The 23,766-nt window shown below is 34.4% G+C and overlaps 1 protein-coding gene across 1 annotated transcript in view; it reads left to right on the top strand.

Moving 5' to 3' along the window:
* The first annotated feature begins 27 nt into the window (after positions 1 to 27).
* Positions 28 to 23,766, top strand: part of OSTM1 (osteopetrosis associated transmembrane protein 1) — a 26,424-nt gene continuing 2,685 nt past the window's right edge. Inside the window, exons 1-5 of the mRNA XM_006926051.3 lie at positions 28 to 527; positions 5,787 to 5,901; positions 15,871 to 15,968; positions 18,200 to 18,367; positions 20,303 to 20,468. Coding sequence (XP_006926113.1) covers positions 126 to 527; positions 5,787 to 5,901; positions 15,871 to 15,968; positions 18,200 to 18,367; positions 20,303 to 20,468 — 949 coding nt within the window. The 5' untranslated portion in view covers positions 28 to 125. The remainder of the gene's footprint in view (positions 528 to 5,786; positions 5,902 to 15,870; positions 15,969 to 18,199; positions 18,368 to 20,302; positions 20,469 to 23,766) is intronic.

Genomic DNA, 23,766 nt, shown 5'->3' with positions numbered 1-23,766 from the left:
GACACGCGCGCCTCGTGATCCGGCTCTCGGCCTGCGTCTGAGGAAGCCGGAAGCCGCGGCGGTCGCCGGCACGGGCTGGGGTTGGAGGGGCGGCTGTCAGTGTCTTGGGGTTTGTGAACCCCGCGATGGATCCTGACGTGACAGTCGCGCAGCGGAGGCCGTTGCTCTTGCCGCGGCTGCTGCTGGTGCCGCTGCTGTTGTCGGGGCTGGCTCTGGGCAAGCTTCCCTGGGGCAGCAGCCCCCACAGGGTCCTCTACGACTTCCTGTCCGAGCAGCAGTTGCTGGAGGTAGAGGATTTGTCTCTGACTCTGCTGCAGCGGGGAAGGCTGGGGCCGCTCTCGCTACCCCCGGACCTGCCGGATCTGGATCCCGAGTGCCGGGAGCTGTTGCTGGACTTCGCCAATAGCAGCGCAGAGCTGACCGGGTGTCTGGTGCGCGGCGCCCGGCCGGTGCGCCTATGTCAGACCTGCTACCCCCTCTTCCAACAGGTCGCCAACAAGATGGACAACATCAGTCGAGCCGTGGGGGTGGGTAGAGAAGCACACCCGGGACCTCTGGCGTGGAGGGTTGGGAAAGGAGGTGCATGTAATCATGGTTAACTGTGGGGGCCTCAGTTTCCCCATCTGTAAGATAAAGGGGTTTGACTAGGACTGTAGAATTTGGGGCATCAGGAAAGTGGGTGGCATTATAGGGCTTGGGGTTTGAATTTTTGCTTTCATGGCTGCTGTTGGGCGTCTTCTTGGTAATATTTGCAGATAGATATGACTAGTTTTCTTGGGGCTCTTCCCCCCCAATCCTATATTTCCTTCCCCTCCTTTATCCCCTCCCCCAGACTTCACCATAGCTTCTTCCCATTTCCACCTGGAGTTTCCAGGAAGGATCCTTTACTGAAACCCCACCCAAGTGGAGTGGGGAAACTATAGTGTTAGTGATTAGTAGCTTGAGCTTTGTAGCCAGAAATGTTAGATCCACCACTTTGTAGCAGTTTGACCTTGGATTATTTTAGTCTTAGTTTTCTCCTCTTGTTAGCAGTATACTCTGGACAAGGTACATTCTGTTTGTTTTCTCATCTCTAAGATGGAGATAAAAGGAACAATAAAAAAACTAGCACATCGTAATAGTTCTCAGTAACTGGAAGCTAAAATTTTAGGAAACAGTGAATCTGTCCCCCATTCTTGGTACGCTCAGAGCTTTTCTGGTCATGTGGTAGGTGCTATGAGGGACTTTAAAAAAAAAAAAAAAAAGACACAGAAGATATGTCCCTGCTGGAAAGAACCTTATAGGGTCTAGAGTAGGAAGGGTTTAAGTGTGTTAGGGCTGGTGGGAGTCACAAGGTGTGGGCCAGTATTCCTTGTAAAGGAAAAACATGAGGAATGACTTTGGGATTGAGGAGTGGGAAAGTTCTTGTGTTGAGAGCACAAGTAGTCTCATAAAAATGTGGTTGGAATTATTTCATAAATTATAGTTGATTTACAAAATATAGACTTGTATGTAGTTCCATCCTGGTTTAAGTCTGTCTGCTAAGACTTAGTATAAATCTCTCTTTTAATTTGTGTTAGATAAATCCTGTGGTCAGTCTTTCTGTAAAGAGCTGGTTTTCAAGGTAGTTTAAATAAATTTAGGCTTACAGGCAGCATTTTTCAGGCATACTTCTACTGGTATAACAAGGGGAAATGTGTACATATCTCACTATGATTTTAAAATAAGCCCCCAAGACTTGACCCTGTCAAATATAGCAGAGTATGATATGGCATCATATTCTGTTTTGCACAAAGGTAAATTGTTTGGTGGACAGAAAGACTGAATCATGATGCAAAGCTTGGATGTTATGAGGCAGAAAATGCTTTTCTCATTTATATAGATACTGTGGAATTAGGAAGAGGTTAAAAAAATACCACAAACTCTAGTGGTACAGCATTATGGGCATCACCCAATCTGTGTATGAATTTCCACATGAATTCTCCTTCTCAGTGTTGGGGTGGCTGAAACTTCCTTCTCCTTTGTGTCTCTCAGATTCTACCAGTGGTCTGGGCCCTGGATTGCCTCACCCTTGTGTGAGAGGAAGAGGGTAAAGAGAAAAAGAGGCAGAAAAACCCTTTCCTCAATCTGCATTTCCTCTTCAACACATCCTTAGACTTTGGTTTCTTTTCCCTCCTTTTCTCAGAGCTGCATGTGGTATATTAGTTTAAAGGCATGATTTCTACAGTTCTAAGGTACTTCATGGATTTAATAGGCTTTTTTGGATTGGTTTGGGAATTGAACTGTCATGTGTAATAATGAACACATGGAAAAGTGTGTTCTGAGTTTCTTAGGAGTGAATTTGAAGGACTCAGTTGTCATTTTTGGTGTGGATTGGGAGTTATTTTTGAGAGTAATATATTTTCTTTGACTCACTTAGATTTACTCTTTCATTTAAATCAGTTTAATCAGAAAGCACATGCTGTTCTTAAATATCGGGCTGGTAAAAAGATGCAGAAGGAAAAGGAGGTTTAAGTCCAGGCCTCAAACTTTCAGTGTAGTTGGGGAAATAGAATAAACCTATATTGAGAAAAGAGAAATAGGAAAAAAAATGATCAATGTCAATGTGAATGTGTAAATTGTATAATAGCAAGTAGAGCAAAAGGGTGAAGGAGATGCAGAATTAAAAGAGGGCACAGAGCAAGGTGAGGTTAATCAGAGAAAGCCTATAAGCTGAATTTTGAACAAAACATACTTTCTTACCTCCTTAGGGTGAATTCATGTCCATTGATTGAGAGAAGAAGGGAATATAACAAGGAGAAAAAGAATCAAGGGTAGAAATTAGCAAGCTATTTCTGTGGTACAGCAAGCTAATTCATTTAACTGTAATAGAATTATCTGAGAATTCTATTATCACTTTCTCTTGGACTTACTGGGACAAGGATCACATATGTTTTATTATCTCGAGGTAAAGAATACAGTGATTTGTGGAACCTGAATGTAGACCTAATGGATTCCCCTTTCCTTAGAATCATACTTTCTTCTTTTAGTTTAAACTGATAGGGATATGGTTTCATTGAGCTGTTCAGCGTCATCAGAGTTGTTGTCAGGATGCTTTGGCCCTGCAAATACAGGAGAGAGTGGAAAATGCAAACAAGGTCAGTTTTCCTGAGAAAGCAGAGTAGATGAGATCTAGGGCATCTATAGAGAGAGGAGCCTTTGACTTTCTGTAACAGGAAGGTAGAGGGAGAGATTGGATATAGAGGTAGGCAGATCACAGTTTCACTTCGCTTCTGATTTCACTGTCTATTAGGAGGCTTGATCTTTTCTTGAGAGTAAAGGGTGAGAAGGATATCAGAGTTTCAGGGAGAGTTGAGAAGATTGGAATAGTGTTTCTAAAGAGAGAAGAATGAGCTGACAGGAAAGTGAGGAGTGCAGTTTGAGATTATCGATTTATTGTGGAAATACTCTGCTTGTTTGTTCACTTTTGCCAAACAGGCATGCTGAAAGTTGGGTCCATTGTGGTTAGGGTTCTGCTAAGTGGTTATGACAGATTTGATTAGTAAGAATTCTAAATATAAACCAAAGACCATTGCTTTTTGGTTATATACTAGGTGTTGGGAATATAAGTATATAAGACAGTTTTCGTCTGGAACCTAGGCATATATATAGGTGGATATCATGTATTAAGAAACTGAGCCTCAGAGTGATTAAGGAACTTATCCAAGGTCATGTAGTGGAAAAGGCTAGATTTGAATCCAGAACGATACTACGACCTATTTCATATAGTCGTTATAAGAATTAAATGAGTTATGCATTTGGAGCATTTGGAACTGTTAGGTACTCGATGAGTACATTGTCATTGGGATTATTCATCACTCCCCTTCTATTTTCACCATTGCCACCATCTTTTCATCATATCCGAACTATGGAAATGGTCTAATTATTTTCTGCCTCCTCACCCTACATATTGTGATCTAGATATAAGTTCCCCGAACTCTGCTTTTTATGTCATTCTCCTCAAAAATCTTAAAAAGTTTTCCACTGTCTGACTCTCATGGCCTCAAGACTCTTCATAACTTTGCCTAACTTCTCCCTCTGTAATGTCTCTACTTTCACAGAGGTACCCTCCATTCTAGCTGTATTGGCCTAATGAACACCCCTTGAATACCACGTAATCATTCCTACTTTCACCCACTGATAATTTTATTCTCCCATTTTAGAATCCTCTTCCCTTTCTCAGTATAGGGCTTAGTTTAAATCTTGCTACTTCTGTCTGAACTCTTCACAATTTCCCCCAACTATACTGATGTCTTCTTCAACTGAACTGTTTCACTCATTGACCACTCATACAGGCTATGCTGTATATTGATTTTTTAAATAGCCAGTCATAAGCTTATGAAGATTCAACTTAAATAACTGATTACATTTAGCCAAGTACACTCACTTAGGGTACTTGAGATTGGCTGCAGGGTAGCTGGGTGAAATGGCATATATCAGTTACTAGGTACCAGAAGTTGTGCTAAGTGATTAACATATGTTACTTTCTTTTAATACTGTACCGATAAGACTCATGATTATGAAATTGAACCTCAGAGAAGTTACCTCAGCTGCCCAAAATTACCAGCTAGTGACCGAGACTTGGCTGACTCTTAGGCCATGCTTTGATATTTAAGAAGTGATAATAGAAAATTTCATCTGTGACCGATATTGCTCTGAAAGCAATTCCAAGAAAGAGACTTTTAGAATGTTTTTTTCAGTTCACTATTTTAAAAGCAAACATTCATTTGGATGTATCTTTTAATGAGATGACAAAACTAAGCCACTGAGAAGGTAACCATCCTATGAACATTAGAAATTTTAAAGCAAGAATTCTGCCAGTAAGTCTTCCCCCCTTCCTTTTCTCACCCCACATGGCCGATCACTTCTAGAGTTATCACTTTCTCTTTTATTGCTCATCGCTATTTAATTCCTTATCTTCATGTGTCTGGGGAGGTTCTTGAAGCCCCAGTGTTGATAGCCATACTTTATAGTTTTTGTATCTTCAAAACTCCAGGATTCTTATAGTGCCTGGTAAGTAGTAGGTTTTAATTAACTTCAAAAGAATAAAGTGTCAGCAGGACTTAGTTCCTTGCTTGGGGCAAAAGGGAAAGGAAATAGACAAGGATCAAATAATTTAGGAACTTGGATTTATTATTTGCATAGCATGAATTTCATTATTAAAATGATCTGTGGAAAGCATATTCTATTTGTGTACAAACTATTTGGGTACAAACTGGATGTTTCGCATTTTCTTAAGTATTATAAGATTTTGAACCAAAAATTGCTTAGAAGATGAAATTAAATGTTTTATGATCATTTACCCACCAGATTTTAAAAATCAGGTAAATAGCATATGTTCATTGTAGAAAATTTTAAAGTTATGTAAAAGAGGCAAAAAAAGAAAAGAAAAATCACCATATTTCCATTATTCAGATATAACCACTGCTACATTTTGGTGATTAGCTTTTTAGGATTTTTTTCTATACCTAAAAAGTAAGAAATAACAACATGCAATTGGGCTAAAGTTGTTGAGATTCTACTATAGGAGCAAGTACTTAAGAAGCAAAATTTTCTTCCCTTGTAAGTAAACCTGGAATCAATAAGTGTTAGCTTTTGTTTTATTGTTATTGGCATCATTATTTGATTATATCCAACGAAATGTTAAAATGCTTAGCATCAATATTTTAATTATTTTTAAAAGTTTTTTTTTTTTTTTTTTTGCTTTAAGTTGTTTGGGAACTTTTTATACTGATTGTATTTTTTTTTAATCTTCTTTTTGGTTACAGAATACTTCAGAGAGTCTTAGTTGTGCCAGAAGTCTCTTAATGGCAGATAGAATGCAAATAGTTGTGATTCTGTCTGAGTTTTTTAATTCCACATGGCAGAAGGCAAATTGTGCAAGTAAGTAATTTTTTCATTTTCATGATGCAGTTATGCTTTAATAGCATAGATGTCAGAGTTTATTTTAATGAATTTTGAAGTGTTTGAATCAATATAATACTGTATATTACTATGTTTAAATGAACCGTGATTAGCCTCATGGTTTATTAGTGGGAACTACTTGGGCAAGTTTTGAAAGGCAGAGAAGTGCAGTAGTTAACAACATGAGCTTTGCAGTCAGAGAGATCTGGATTTAATTATAAGATTTGCCACTTACTAGCCCTAACTTACTGGTTGTAAGACCTTGAGTAAGTAACTTTGCCTCTTGGAACTTCAGTGTCCTCATTTGTAAATTAGTGGTAATAATGGAACCTGCCTTATACAATTGTTTTGAGAATTAAAGGAAATAAATTGTGTAAAGGTACTTAACTCAGTATGTAGCACATAGTTAAATGTTCTAATAATTCTGACATTTATAATCTGTCAAATGGTGGTAGGAGAGGTGATAACATCTATCAGTTTTGCAGGTTTGTATGTATTTACATAGTAAAATGAGATCTATTTTCAGGCATTCTTTGGAAAAATTAAAATCAGTATTTCAATTCAGAAGTGTTTTGAGTACCAACTATTTATTTATAGGCAGTTCTTGTTTTCTGTGCCTTATAATTTAGTGAGGGAGAAAGTTATATTTATAATACAACTTAAGGCAGACAAATAAATGCTTTAATAAAGTTATAGAGTCCTTGGGGGAAGTAGAAAATAAATTGGGGAGAATTTGAAATGACTTCCCGGAGGAAGTACCTTTTCATTGTACACCTATATGGTTGGGCATGATTTCAATAAGTAGAGATGAAAGGAAGGACATTACAGATAGAGAGGCATCATGGACAGAGGCACAGAGGTATAAAAGAGTAGAAGATGTTCCAGGGTCCTGGAAGCACATGGGGAGATAAAATTGGAAAGGGAAAGTAGGACCTTGACTGACTGATCTGGTAGTTTCTCTCTTATCCCAACATTTTTCGTGCTGCTTAGAACACCAGCATATTATTAAAAATGTTTATGTACTATAATATCTTAGTGGTTTATAATATACATGGAATATTAAAGGCAATGAGAAGTACTGCAGGTTAGAAAAAAAACTTTTTTTTTTTAACATCGTTTAACCTAGCTCTTTTCAAGTTTTCTTTTTTAACTACAAAGATCTTCCCCCTTTTTTTTTTTCATGGAACCCCATTGGAAGAGGAAGAGAGACCTGTGAGGAAGTTATTACAATAGTTTATGCAAGAAGCAAAGAAAATATGAAGTGGGGCGTGGGCTGTGGAAGTAGAAAGGACAGGATGGGTTAAGAAATCTCTAAATCACGTCATTAAGGAGTTTAACTTTCTGAGAGTTTAACTTTTCTAAGGATTCGTGTTTTTATTTAGTTCATGTAAAGAAAAACTGTAAATGGGAAAAAGACCCCCTGTGAAGTTTCTTTTCCATTGCAATATACCATGTTTATTGAATAGTGATTCCCTAAATTTTGTCTCTATTAATTCACATTTTCTGTTAATTTGAATAGAAACTTGGTGGACAGTTAACTTTTTTAAAAAGCAAAATCATTGTGGTTCTTTTTTGGAGTAAAAATTTCCATATAAATGTATAACAGTAAATTATAAATGTGATCGAATAGAGTTTGTTTAACCTATCTAGGAGAGCTGTTTTTAAATATTCTTAAGCCCTTTTGAAAAATCCACTGATAACAAAAAAAAATGTTAATTACAAATAATTTAAAATCAGTTAATTAGAGTAAGTGGAATATGTATTAGAGTTTACTTCTTTTAACTAATATGACTTTGTATATTTGAGAGGTAAGGTATCTTTAAAAGGTATTTTGTAATGAAGACTTCATTAATTCAAAGTAGCTTTCTTCAGTTATTAAAAAACATTTTACTACATATTTACTCAATAGTCTGAAAAGTATTTACTCAATATTCTTTAGAATAATTTCTTAGGGTACCTTGTTTTTTTTTTTTTGTGAGATATTCTGTCTTGAAAATATTCTTTGATTGAATTTCTTCTGAACAAATGAAATGCTTACTTCCCAATTAAAATTAATTCGTCCAAGACTTATGGTCAAGTGAAAGAAGCAAGGTGCAGAGAAGTTATGACACTTTTTTAGGGAATTAGACAGGTGAGTGGGCAGGAAAGAAAAGATTTAGTTTTCATTCTACTTACCTTCTTACCCTTGAATTTTATGCCATATGCATTTAATACCTATTCAAAAATGTGTAAAATTTAAAAATTATCAGAATGTCCAAATCTAGGGTTAGTATTTATATAGTAGATGTAATAAAAGAGCTGAGCTATTTTCTTTTCCAGAATTATGCATTAAAAAATTATCTTCCTTATGTCGTTTCATTCACATTTAAAATTTTTATCATAATTTATATTCTGTATTTTAAATGGAAATAAAATAGTTCTATCAATTTGTACTTCTTAGTTGTTTTCTCTTGGGCATTCTAAAATAGTCCTCTAAACTACATTAGAATAATCTTTACGAAATTATCTGGGAACACTTCTAATTATGTTCTCTGCAAAATCTATTTAATAAAGATAATGTGAACATTTAAAAAAAATTTAAAGAATTGTTCAAATATTTTAAAATTTTTACCAAAATTTAATAATTTTAAATTTTAATAATTTGTTTCTCTTCAGCAACATGGTCTTCTCTTACAAAGTAGAGAGCAAAGAAATTTGTAGGAAGGAAAAAATGAGGAACTAAAAGAAGGTAACAATTTATCAATTAAATTGAATAATATTTCATAGCCCTTGTCTTACTTGAGTTTCACAATAAGCCCTATAGGGCAGAATGAGGGCTCAGAGAATGTAAATGAACTACAGATCAGGAGTCTAGTAAATTCAAAAAGCTTTAAGATTGTTCATCTGAATGGACAGTGTTCATGAGTTAATGCCTAATTTTGTTTTTTGTTTTTTTAAATTCTGTTTGACACATTCATTTTAAGAAATACAAATGCACTTAAATTAACCCTACAGAAGTTTAATATTTATGTTACATACATGTTTGATATTATGGAAAACCTAATCTTTTACTAAAAATATAAATGTAAAACTTTTTTCCGTAAAAACCAATTAGTACTACATAAAATTAAAACTAGATAATGTGAAAACACATTTTTAGTAGAGTTGCACATTTTCTAATGTTAACCCTCCGCAATGATTAGGTTCTGATGCACTTATATCTCTCACGACCAGATCTCTTAAACCACTAATTTCATAGGGTCCCCATTCTTTTATTTTATTGATGAATGATGCTAAAGCCTCCTCCTTACCTTTGCACTTAAAATAAATTTCTTACCTAACCAATCATTGTTTATTAAATCATTGGCCTATAGAAATATGTAAAAGAATACAAGGGATATTTACTCTTTTATAAAATGGAAGACAATTATATCACAGTATAATTTTAAACAAATTGTTCCCCATCAGAAGTTTGCCTAGGATGTTGTCATTTCATATTGTAGGAGGGCAGAATATACCCCAAAATATGACTGTAGGAGACTAGAATATGCCACCCCAAAACATGCCTTTTTGGCATAAGAATTATTTTGAGCTAATTGTTTTGAGAAATAGCAGACACATGAGAAGCTCTGAAAATGATAGAAGTAACATTTTGTAAGGGAAATTTATATTTATAAAGGGGATCTTCATTTGTAAGAGTGTCTTCCTCTCTGTATCAGAAAGAAGATGACTCTAAATCGCAAGAAAATCTTATAAATGGAGAAGGCAAGGATGTAAATCTGTATAACAAACCTTACACTTGTGTACCATCTTTTCCTTGTCACTTCCCCATAATTGGTTTTCCCCACACCCTTTCTTTGTTTTTAGCTGAAAATTTAAGCCTGAATTCTAAGCTACCTCTTTGAGTTACTCATTTTCCTATATATCTTCCATGTGTATAGAAGATACACAAGTTAATAAACTTCTCTTTTTCTCCTGTTCTGTCTTTTAAGAGCTGCAGCTGAGAACTTAGAAGGGTAGACGGTAAATTATTTTTTTCCTCCCCTACAGTATATACATGAAAATAAGAATATAAATATTAAAGAAAAAATTTCTGGATTATTTGCCTTTTTATTTAAGCACAAAAAAAGACTAATCGGTTGTCTTGGAACTTAAACACAAGCCACTAATCCATTTGTCTGAGTTACCTTTTTGAGATGATCTAGTTGTTAAATTTGCAAATACGTAGCTGCTAAGTGATGCCCTCAATAAAGATCTTTAATAGTAAATAATATGGAATCCTTTCAGTTTGGCACCTAAAAGCTACAGTGAGAATGGAAAAAATTATAAAGGAAGACCAAAAACTGCTGATGTATTTTAAAAATCGGTTTTAAACTGAGACATATCAATAAGTGACCCATTTTGTAGGCTATTTCTTTCAATATAAAATGACTATTCCTTTTTCATCCTCTATGCTAGGAAATGAAAAACTATAATTATATGAGTAAAAATCTTTTAAAATAAATTTAAGGGGCTATTAGAATTTGAAATAAAGAATATTATTAAAAATACAAAAATGTAATAAAACATACAAGCTAAATATCATTTAAAAGAACATTATTATTAAAAAGTAACACACTGCCAAAACCACCTTTTCTTTCTACTTGATCTAGGTGTAGGTTGGCGTCTAATCTCTGCTGTTGTTGAAAGGAAGTTGGTGAAAGGAAGGCTAGAAACTAAATAAGGAGAGAGTGTCATCCATGTATCACTCTCATCTCTTATCTTTAGAATTCCTGTATCTTTGAATGATATCAGTCTTGGTTGGAAATGAGTTTTTGGAAACTTACAGAGACTCAAAAGAAGTGTTAAGAGCTTAACTCTTCTAATTCACATTACAAATAACATGGAACCTAGTTCTTGTGGAAAATGACTGCTAAGAAGTAAAGAAGCTATATTAGAGATTGCTCCTGTACAGAATTTTAAAGCTGCTATCAGAAGTGTATTGTGGACATAAGGATAGTCTTGTTATTGAGATGCTTCTTGGTTATCTCATGCATATGACAGTTGAATAACTAGCTGAGTGACCAAATTTGATGAGACTATGGATTGTTTTATGGTAAAGTGTTTTGGTTCTTTGTTTTTTTCTTTTTTAACTTTATTGAGATATAATTGACATAATATTGTATAAATTTAAGGTATATAATGTGTTGATTTGATACACTTACATATTGTAAAATGATTAGCACTATAGTGTTAGGTATCACCTCCATCTGTCACGTAATTACCATTTCTTTTTTGTGGTGAGAACATTTAAGATTTACTTTCTTAGCAACTTTCAAGTACATAATATAGTATTACTAACTATAATCACCATGCCATACATTAGATCCCCAGAACTACTCATCTTATAAGTGGAGGTTTGTATCCTTTAACCAGTACCTCCCCATTTCCCCAACCCTGCAGCCCCTGGCAATCACCATTCTTCTCTGTTTCTGTGAGTTCAGCTCACAGTTGACTATATATGTGAAGGTTTATTTCTGGACTCTTGATTCTGTTCCATTGGTCTCCTTTCCTGTGATGAGTCAGTCTTCCCTAGTTGATGAAACTCCTGGGGAAGGGCTTTGTGATAATTTATTTTGGAGGATTTGTCTTTAGGCAGATAAGGGGAATTCACAGAAAGCTTCTCTCTACATCTGCTTTTTTTCAAGTGCCTTCAGCTCAAAATAATCCTTATGGCAAAGAGGCGTATTTTAGAAAGGCATATTCTGCTACCTCTCACTTGCATCTTGATTCTTTAAAAATCAGTAATAAAACTTATGGTTAACCAGAGGTCAATTACTATAACTCCTCTTTTCCATATTTTATCTACAAGGTAATATACCGTGTTAGTCATTTATATCTTATAATTTAAAATGTTTTAGTTTTCCTACTTATTAAACAACTATGTTGTTCAGGTACAAAGTTCTCACAGTTTATACTATGTTTTCTGAAGCTTGCCCTATTTTTCAGAAGTCAGTGTTTGTCTCTGTTGTTTTCTATAAAACTAGTTTTGAAAAACAGCAGAGGTCTTAATACAAACTCCTAACAGATGCCAAATACTTTATCTAAAGATGCATAATTCCTGTTATGGTAATTCAGTAGGTTTCTATGTATGGTCTTGACTTGAATCCTTAACACCTTCGAGAATGCCCCTTGAGCTGATGCTTGAGCCCTCAACTGAGAAAGAAGATATGCTAATCTGTCCTTGATGAGGCTCCATTGATTATCTGAGATGAGGAAAATTCATAATGACTACTTCACTTAGTGCTTAAAGGAAGCTTTCTTATTATTAGTATTCTTTAACTTACTAATTTCTAAAATATATAACTTCTCACTGCTTATAACCTCATGCTCTCAATTCCTGCAAAAAGATAAAAGAACTTTACTGGAGTTCCTTTGTTTTAAATCAGAAAGTCAGGGCTCTTTAATAATGAAGACACTTTTAGTCCCATTATATAAATGAACTCCTTTATACTTTATAATACCATCGTTTAATGATCATTGAAAAAATTTTGATGGTACTACATTAATGCAGTATATAACAAGATGACCAGTCTATATAACTGCCTTTTAGTTTAATTTTCAAATTATTTTAAGTGAAAAGGAATGACTGTCTATAAAATAGAAGAGATTAAAGTGTTCAGAGAAACTTTCTTTGTAAATTACTTTTTTTTTGTTTTTTACAATTCTATAAATTATTTCTTTAAAAAAGGAAATGATTTTAATTCCATACTTTGTATAGAAGGAATTGCCATTGCTCTCTCATGTTCATGTACTTTATACTACTTTTTTAGGCAACTCAGGGACACACACACACAGATATCCATTTATCCCTATATTGTGTATGTCAGTTGCCATGACATGGCTCGTTATAACACAGATGTAAAATTGTCATGGATGAAATTGTATTTCCTGTATTTCCCTGCAAAATTTCAACTACAAAAACTGAACACCCATTCAATTTTGTTAGCCCAGTATACTAATATTCTGCATATTTGTAATCGTGTTTCTTTTTATTTGTATATACTCTATCTCATGCATGAAAGGGCTTTTATTGTTAAACCAGGATTTAGAGGAGCTTATGATACATTTTTGTAAAAAGAAATTTAATGTGTAAATTTTTTGAAAGCTAACGCATGGAGTAACATTTTTTAAATAGTAAAGAAAAAATAGTATAATTGAGAAAATACTTAATTGAGAGCCTGGGAAGTATATTTTGTATTTCCATGCCTTACTAACTTGATGTACAATCTTCAGTATATTGCTTTATTTTCCTGGCTGTTTGCTACTTCGGGAAGTGATCCCTCAAATTTTTAAATGATGAGGGAAACAGAATGGGACTTACTACATTCTTGAGAAGATAAAGCTGCAGAGAATGTAGAGTATATGAGTTCAGAGAGAGAAAAGATTCTAGAAATAGGTTCATTAGCAGGGCCCCTTGTATACCAGGTGCAGACCAAGCCCTGCATTTAGGGGCCTGTGTGACGGGTGAATGGGGCTGAATTCCAGCTCAGCCTCTAGAAGGGGAGTGTCTTTTTATAATTAATTTACCCAGAGGGGATATCTTTTTTTTTTTTTTTAATTTGCACAAAGGAGTCTTAATGTGCTGTTGCTGCCCTGTTCATCAGGTTTAGGTTTCATCTCAGTTGCCAACAACTGATCAGTTGATAGTGAATGCTTGAATCCCTGTGTGTCAGGTATCTATGGGTAGTGGAGGGAGGAGTGGTGGCATGTATTTGTTTACTCTGACTATTGAACTTTAATGGTTTAGAACGTAGATGTGAATATTTAATTTATTTTGTGTGTTTGAAAGTGCAGGCTCAGGAATCAGACTGTGTAGAAACTCCAAGGTTTTACTTAACGGTTTTGTGACCTTGGGGAACTTCCTTAATTCCACTAAGCTTCTGTTTCTTATTTAGAAACTGGAAACAATGGTAGTTCTTGCCTTATAGGATTGTTGTAAGAGTTAAATGAGTAAATGTGTTTAAAATACAAGCATAGTGCTTGGAACATAGGTTCTCAGTTAATGTTAGCTTTCATTGTAGTGATAGTTTTTCCTAGTACTTGCATACCTCATAGTGTGTCATATCCTAATGTCTGCTGTAGGGGAGGAAAAAACATCTTTTTCTTCTGCTTGTTTTAGGTTTTCTGGACAGGACTGTATAAATTAGACTGGCCAAAGACAGATTAACAAGAGAAACAAAAAACAAAAGTTTATTAACATATGTGTTATACATGTACACATGAGAGCACCCAATGATGAGTAACCCACGGGGATTTGGGGCTTATATTACCATTTTAAGCTAATCAAAGGAAAAGGGATTTGGGGCTTCTGGGTAGAGGAGGCAAGTTATGGGAAGGTGACCAGGAAAAGTATGGTAAACAAGGATCGTATAGTGAGGTTCGTTATGGAAATTTAAGTCAGTACCTTCTCTATTGATAAGTTATTAAGAGTTCTCTTCCTGATGTGGGAGAGAGAGATATCTTTACACACTGAAATGTCCTTTATAAATATAAATTTTATTTACAAAACGAAAACTTGTGCCCCGTTTTTAGAGCTTGTCTTGCATTTGTGGGTTCTCAGTGGCCTTTGGCTCAAAATAATCCATGTAATAAAGAACTGTATTTTGAGGTGGCGTATTCTGGTTCCCTGCACTGCCTATTCAGTCTCTTTTATCCATTGAATTCTTGTTATCTGCATTGCCACCTTACTCCTGGATAATTGGAGTAGCGCCCAATCCTGTCTCTCCACTCCCAGTTGAGAGAGATCATATTAGATGATCCTGGGTGAGTACAATATACAGCTATCAGTTGAAATGAAGGGGGACAAGAATGGAGTTGAGCACTACAGTGTAGAAACTATTTGGAATATTCTTTGTGGAGAAATTGGTAGGGCATCTCTAAGGATTGTTTTGTGGCCTTGAGATTAGAATTTGAATGGAGTCCCTTCATTATAACTTTAGAATTTTCTAAAATAATGTTCTACAACTGGAATTGTGGTAGAGAAAGTAAATGGAATCTGTCCAGGGTTGGAAATGTTTGTGAGTATGTAGAACATAAAGAAGATAAGATCCTAGGAGAGTAAGACTGAAATACCTGACCAGGAGTTCCAGGATATGAAGCCAGGCTCTTGAACCTAGGTCTAAGAGAGAAAGCTGAGAACACAGGGAGAGGTAAAAGCAAAGTGACAGTAAAGAATAGGTTCATAAGAGAAGCGAGAGTAAATAAATAAATTGTACTGTATTTATACATAGAAAACAAAAAGAATGAACTTGAGCAAATGGTAAGCAAGAGTAGCAAGTTGCAGAGCAATATCATTTATGTAAGATTTTCAGAAACATAAAACAATTGTACTTATTTTCAGACTTTACTCGAAACCTCTTTATCATTATTTTAGGCAGAATGTTCACTAGCTTGTTTCTTGTCTCCCAATTCACAATAGATTAGAAGGAGCATGTGACAAAAAGTTACCCTGTTAGACAATAAATGACCCAATAAATGACCCACTGGTGAAGATGGAAGAGACACAGAAGTATTGAATTTGACACAGAAAAGGATCAGAAAGCATATGAATTTAGGTAAAATTAATGCAGGATATACATTTTTATGCTGAAACAGCACCGAACTCCCCTATTAAGGCAGCATTTGATAACTGATGTTCATGATTAAGACTTTGCACCATCAAAAATCAATTTAAATTTTATTTTGTATATTGTTTTTATAAAGAAAGGAGAGTATATGATTATTTTAAGATTTTCATTAAAATGGTTTGATGTAAGAAAAATTTTTTGGAAACAAAATACTTGGAAAATTCTTTTATGTGGAACACTTCATGCTGTTTGAATAAAGAATTACTATAGTGAGAAACAGAATATGATGGCTAGAGAGAGAAATGACAATATACAATTGTTGCTTGACATATATTAATATACTTATTTGTTTTTTTGACAGATTGTTTAATGAACAATAGTGAAGAATTATCAAATAGCACCGTATACTTCCTCAGTCTATTTAATCACACCTTGACCTGCTTTGAGCATAATCTTCAGGTATTTTGTATATGATACTTATTAAATTAAAATGCTGCTTCGTACAAATGAATAGTAAGTAATTCGAACTCTTATAGCATTAACTGTTGATATTTATACACACAATGTAGAAAAGTTAGTGGACCTGGATTTCTGCTAAGTTCTTCCATTACTAGCCCTTAGGTAAATCACTTGTTTTCTTTTTTGTCAGGTGGGGATAGGACAGTAAGATCTACCCGGCCTACCTTCAAGTATTTTGTAGTGAGGATCCAATGAGATAATGAGTATGAACACATTAACTGAGTCATGTGATTATTTAATTAAAACACAGTGTTATTCTGACAGTAATTTACCTTGACTTTGCTTATACAATAAGGTATTTTGAATGCTGTATGATTCTGACTGTGTACAGGAAGCTTATTCTTTGCATCAGTATTTGCTTAAATTTATTTTACCTCCTTTAAAAGTCACTGTTTAGTGAGATAACTTTGAGTATTGAATTATAATATAAAAGGTAGCCTTTAAAAAACATACCTTACTGATTTTTGTTTTCTCCACCTCTAATTCTTGAATGTTTGGCATTGGAACTTTCCTAGTGATAGTGAAGGGAGAGATTGGGACTCTGGTTAAAAATCATAGTTTTGAAATTTGCTTAACAAGTAAGTAATGTCCCAAAATAGATGTCAACATGTAAATATAACTCAGGATATATGTATGTATGATTTCCTCTCCAATACCACAACTGGAATTCTGATAATGCAGAATTATGAATTTCTCTGAGAATAATAAAAGCTATTAGATGAATGTTTCCCAAAATATATTCTGCGAGATATTGATAGATGGCCCATAAAAAAAGGTTTAGTGTTAACAAGGTTGGGAAATGCTTTACTACAGGATTTCAGAATTTTAGTGGACTTCCATATGTTGTAAAACTCCAAATGATAATTTTTATGTACAGTGTTTACCAAACCTATTTCACAAGGAGCTATTTGGTTTAAGAGATTAATATTCATTTTAGGGAAATTAGCATTTTTCTTGGGATGTTAGTTGCAAATATTTTTTTCCTAGTTTGTGGTTTGTCTTGTGCTTTTTTTTTATGAAGAAAAATTTAATTTTTATGTTAGATTTATCAATTTTTTCAATAGCTTGAGGATTCTGTGTCACATTAGAAGGCCTTTTCCCACTTTATTTTTTTTGTTGTACTGTTATGATTTTTATTGCTATGTTAAAATACATGTGCATTTCAAACTTTAATATAAATGGCTAAATTACACTCCCTCATCAAGGTTCTGTGCTCATTTTTGTTTGAACATATTTAGCTGAATGCAGAATTGTTCTGTGAGAAAAAAGCAATGGGCTATATCTTGTGGCAAAACTGAAGGGACACTTAGTTTCTCTGTCAAATAGGTGATGAGGGTTACATTGTAGGGGCTACATTGGTTTAATTCCTTTAATTTTTCCATTCTCTTTCATTCTGATGCTCAGTTAATAGAATTTCTTTAGGGTACAAGATAAAGAATAAAGTGGATAGAAAGCAAAGGTGTGAACTGACTCTTCAGAAAACTTGTTTTTGAAAAGATAAGTGTCAGTCCTGGAAGTGGAAAAGACAGATTTGCTAACGTAATATTTTATGTTATATTCATTACCTTCATTTTAGGTTACACTGTTCTTTGGTATTAGTCCCTTTTTGCTGACTAGAAAGGCCTGGATTACAAGCCTTGGTGTTAGAGGGTTGGGTGGGGGTACAGTTGTAGTGCCTTTTCCTTTCCCTTTAATAAAGTCCTCTCTGTCTCAGTAAGGTTGACTTCAGTATTGAAATCAGCACAGGAAAGGGCATATTTTATTTATTTGGTGAAAGGAGGATAGATGAGAGCAGATATATAAATGACAAGATAATTTAGGAAATTTTCAGTGTTTAGGTATCAGTAATTTGGCATATGAGCTAGTGTTATCACTTAACAGTGGCTAGTACAGTGGTTTTCAAAATTTAGAGGCAACTAGAAAGTGCCAAATATTTTGCTATGTGCTTTATGCACCAGGATTCTAATCTTTGGGACCTGTAATACAAGTAGAGGTAGCCCTATTTTCTAGATGATGAAATTGAGGCTCAGAGTGATTTAGTAACTTGCCAAGTATCACAGCTCAGCACTTTAATATGATGTATTGCTTACTGTCCTCTAGGAAGGCAAATAGCTTACATTAAAGAGATGTAATGTTTATTGTGTGTATTACATATGCCTTTGACGTTTTAGGGGAGCATACACAGTCTTCTACAATTAAGAAATTATTCAGAAGTATGCAAAAACTGTCGTGAAGCGTATAAAACTTTGAGTAGTCTGTACAGTGAAATGCAAAAAATGAATGAACGTGAGAATAAGGCTGAACCTGGAACACATTTATGCATTGATGTGGAAGATGCAGTAAGTACTATGCTTCTGATATGATATGTATTTTGCAGTGTTGTTGAATGTGCCTTCAGTATTATTATCCCTTTCAGAGGTATATTGGAATCTGAAAATGCTGTCTTCAACCAGAAATAGCTAGTTATAAAGTAGTAAGGTTTTAGACGATCCTTATGTGTCAAACTAAAATGGAAACTAATCAGGTACTTCATAAGCGAGTTGATAATTTGGTATATTTTGCTTTTTTTAAGTTTGATAATGCGTGTCATTTTCTGAGATGTGGGCATTATATGTTTACATTTCAATTTCTTATACGTATGTTGCTAATTCAAGAATTCTCTAGGTTTTGCTACCATGTGTTTCTGAAGCCATTTCTCAATTACTTTCCATCTCATTGCTTTGTTTATATCTTTAATCTATTGCTATCTGAAATTTTTTATTTGTTTACTTATTTGTAGTCTGTCTCTCCTAAAATATAAGCCACATAAGGACAAGGACTTCATGTCCTTTTTTGTTCAGTATTCAGTATTTAGAACACTGCTTGTCATATAGCAGGCCCTTTAATATGTGAATTAATTGCGTGGTCAACAAAAAAGCTTTTTTCTCCACTGTGTAGCCTGCCTTTACATGGGGTACCACGAGATGGCGATCATGCCTTTTTATGAGAATATGGTGCCTGAGTATTAAGGAAAAGGAGAAATTATTAGGTAGAAGTAGAGAACTCAAGGTCAAAATTGATAAAAATTAATGTTTGAGAAGGATGAGTTTGAATTATCAGAGCAGCTCAGAGTGGACTGTAGTAGACCAATAATATTCAGGATAGCAAAAAACACTTAAAATAGATGCTCCGTGGGATTTTTGTTTTTTACTGCTTTATTTCTAATGTCTAGAATCTAAGTACTTGGCTTCTAGTAGGCTCTCAATAAATAATAAATATATATTTTTAAAGTACCAGTCTATTTCATCGTTTTTAAAATAAAGAAGAAAAATGAATATTGGTGCTATGACAGAAATGGAATTACACAGAAAATCAACATGGCCACCTATTTTAGACAATTCTTACAATAAGAAAAACTTAAATATACAGTGCACCATTTGTAAAGCATATCTCAAACAAAATCTACGCAAGAAAAGTTTTCTACATTAAATTTTATAGTTTCCTTATTCCTTAGCCTGTTTTACAAAAACCAGGAACTCAAAGTACTGCTGCCCTTAAATGTATGTTTTTATTGTATCTAAATGTATCTGAAAAATAAGGTTATTAATATTGTCTAATAAAGTTTCCATGACTAATTAGGTATTATGTGCTTAAAAATTATTTGCCATGAGTATGGATCTTACATAATATCTCAGATATTAAGCATTTCATAGAGAAGCCTTATAAAGTTGATATTGTTATTTTTATTCTAAAAATATTGCAACAAGCTCAGAGATTACATATATAGCATATGAAAAAATATTTTGTTTTCGTGAGCCTTTTCCCCCCAGTTTATTGAGATATAATTGAAAAATAAAATTGTAATATATTTAAAGTGTATAATGTGATGATCTGATATACATATACATTGTGAAAGGATTTCCACAGTTGAGTTAATTAATCCATCACCTCACATAGTTACCCTTTTAAATCTTTTTTAATGAACGAAGCATGGTCTGACTATATTCCTATTGATATAAGTTTTCTGTTTGAAGTCTATGAAAAGTTGATGTTCTTTGGACAATATTAAGAATTTAGAATATGAAATTTCCGTATGGATATAAATTTAAACAATGAGTAATTGTGAACCAGCTTATTTCTCTGGCAGAAGTAATTTTTCTCAACTGTCAATAGATTTTTTTTTTTAGGGATATATATTTAGCCTAAATGGTGTGTGCTTGTTAAGTTATTAACAAAATAATTATGAAATTGAAGACAAATATAAAACAAAGTAACATTATTTGTTATTGTTCTAGATGAACATTACGCGAAAACTTTGGAGTCGAACTTTCAACTGTTCAGTCCCTTGTAGTGACACCGTGCCTGTAATTGCCGTTTCTGTGTTCATTCTTTTTCTGCCTGTTGTCTTCTACCTTAGTAGCTTTCTTCACTCGGAGCAAAAGAAACGCAAACTCATTCTACGTAAGTTTCTTTATATAATTGTTTATTTAGATAAAAACCTGTATTTTAAAATTTTAGTCCTCTTTTAGAAATTTAGTTCTGTGTTATACTTTGACAACTCCAACTATATTAGCCTAAAAGAGCTCTCTGCTTCAAATATTACAATTATGCTTAAGAAGTTTACATTAGATGTATAAGAAGTTTGTAAGTGCAGATAATCGAAGGTCAACTTACAGCATCTTTCAGATGCTTTAATTGAGAGATTAAAATGGATTCCCTGGAATAAGGCTGTCGACAGCGGAAGAACAGCAACAAAGACTTTGCAGACCTGCAGCGGCCACAGTAGGGACATAGAGACAGCTCTTAGGAAGGCCCATTAGAGCCATGGCAGAACCACCTAAAAATGTGGCAGGCAAGGAGAAACCATAGCTTACACATTTTATTTATGAGCAAATTGAAATTGCGTTACAAGAACATTACTCAACGTATAGCATGTGCTCAATACATATTAGTTGCTTTACCACATAGGGCAGAGCAGAAAAAGCACTAATTAGAAGATTCCATCTAGCTAAGGAAGAGTGGCTTCTAAGTCTTAAGGGTTTCTTGTTTATTATCAAAACGAAAGTATGGGCTTTTTAGGAATTTTAGTCTTTAAAAAAGAAAATGTCTTTTGAAAAAAAAGTTAGGCTTTTTGTCGTTGTTGTTGTTTGTTTGTTTGTTTTGGCTCAAATATTATTCCTAGTCTAGAAACCCATGATATAAAAACTCTTGCACTTATATATATATTTCTTTCTAGCACTTCTTCATGGTTTATCTAACTTTGTTTCTAATATATGTAACAACAAAAAAAGGTTACTTGTAGATCAGTTTAAGCGGCATTTGTAATGTCTTATCACCTTAAAAAACTAGTTACTGGAGAGGAGAGCTTTTATCTTAGGTGTATGTAGTAAAGCTTTTCGAAGATTGCCAGCATTCTGTAAATATGTAATAGCTCAGTCCTAAAAGCACTTATTTTGAATAATAGCAAATATTGCAGGGAACTCACTGTCAAGAAACTTTATGTTTCAGGGCTTGTTTAAAGTTTACCATCTTATTTGCCTTGCACATCGATTTAACTCTACAAAGATATTTCCTGCTTCTGGTCAGGGTTTTTGTTTGTTCTCACAGTAAAAATCACCACCATCTGTCTGCTTGTAAAACCACAGACCTTATTCCCTTTTAATTTCTTAATTATTTTTTTCATTTCCCCATTCCCACATTCCCTTCCCCACCCCTTTTCAGTTCATCCACAAGTACTAAATGTCTTTTTTCTCCCTGCAACGGTAATACCCTAGTCCAGGCCATCATTGTCTCTTATCTGCACTAATGCAGAAGTCTCTTAACGGGTATCTCTGTTTTCATTTCTTGACCCATCATAATCCATTCTCCATATAGTGCCTAGAGTACTTTTTTAAACACAAATTTTACTATACTCCTCTCCTACTTGACCCTTCATGTGTCCTTATTGCACCTGGAATAAAATCCAAACTTATTTTTAGGGTTTGCTCTCTAAGCTATGTGTGACCTGGCTCCCACCTACCTTTCTAAACTATTGCCTTTACTCCTCTCCTTGCTTACGAGCCCGTATGTAGACAGTCTGGCCTTTCTGTGCCTCTCAAATACCGAGCTCATTCACACTTCCCTTTTCCAAAGCTCTTGTACTTGCCTTCCCCACTTTCCTTGACTAGCACCTTGTCATCCAGGTCTTAGGTCAAAGGTTACTTACTCAGAGACTCATTTATTTTCTACCTTATTTGTCTCCCTGGCTCAACTGTAAGCTCCATCAGAACAAGGATTTTGTCTTGTTCACCACTCTATCAACATCTAGAAAGTATCTGGCCCATAGGAAGAGCTCAGAAATATTTGTTAACTGAAAATATATCGTTAGCATTTCCTAGAGTATGTTTCTGAAAATACTAGTCCTATAAATTATTTTTATGAGCTTCATAATGTAGCTGAATATAAATTAAAGACTGAGATTACATTCCCAAAACTTGACAGTAGAACTTTTGCATAATACCTATTAATGTTTCAATAGAAGCATTGTTTCTGAATTAAATTATGAATATAAGGAAATGCTAGTGTAAGCAAACACTTCTTGTGTTGTTATCTTATGGACATTTTTATTTTCTTTATGCTGCCATTTTATATGCCTCCATTCATCAAGTCCTATGGTAGGAATTAGGGATAAAAAAAGAAACAAGGCACAATACAGAAAGTCCTTGAATAACATCATTTCATTATAACATCAGTGAGATGCTGTTAATGAGATGCCATTGGAAGTCAACTCTTGTTTATGTCAATTAATCTATGGTAAAATTGGTTTTGTTATATGTTGTTTCTCTTAAAGTCACAGAACCTGTGGATGATGTTAAGTGAGGACTTACTATATTATATGTCCCCTCAAAGAACACACGGACCTAACCCAATTATTACAACAAGTGTAGTAGAGATATATCCTGTGTGGTTGGACCACAGAAAAGAATAAGACTAACTCTGCATTATGGGTATCGGAATTCACCATTAGATAATCCCTACGGTAAAATTTTGAAGGATGTAGGGATTTATCAGAAAATAAGGAAGCAAGGAAGTTGAAGGTATAAATACTTATTGGTATTGCTGGTTAGTTTAATAAAGTTGGTAATTAGTAAGAAACCAGATTACTTTAGTAATTTTAAGCACGTAATTGGGAAAAAAAACTTTTGATTTAGTTTGCCTCCCAGATCCACTGAAGGCTTAAGAAGCAGACTTTTAGCTTAGGCTTTTTCTTAGTTTAGGCTGAAGCAATACAGTAGTCTAGGAAGTCATGTTGTTATCTAGCACTTAAGCAGAGGTCACGGGAGACCCAGATAGAAACTAGAACAGTGGCTCTCATCCTTGACCATATATCAGAGTTGTCTGCAGATTTAAAACAAAGAATAACAAAAACTGAGATGTATGGGTCCCAATGCAGATCTTCTAAATCATAACCTCTACTTTAGTGTTGAGAGCCTCTGAAGTAGGGAGATTCCTACTTATCCAATGTAGGGTACTTTCCCCATGGCACGATTGTTTTTAATTTCTGGAATATGAGAAACATCCATGTTTAACTGTAAGTATAAAATATTACCAAGCCAAATAGCTATATTTTTTTTATTAACCCTGATGACTCAGTCCCATTAGCATCTTACTCAAAATTGATTGTACATATTTTATTAGCAGCCATATTATGTTCGTGTATATATTTGTATGTGTGCATGTAATATACAACTCACTTTTCTTTGTAATCCAAAATGTATAT

Source organism: Pteropus alecto, unplaced genomic scaffold, assembly GCF_000325575.1.
Source record: "Pteropus alecto unplaced genomic scaffold, ASM32557v1 scaffold79, whole genome shotgun sequence".
Classification (NCBI taxonomy): Eukaryota; Metazoa; Chordata; class Mammalia; order Chiroptera; family Pteropodidae; genus Pteropus; species Pteropus alecto.
This window is presented reverse-complemented; position numbering and strand designations above follow the sequence as displayed.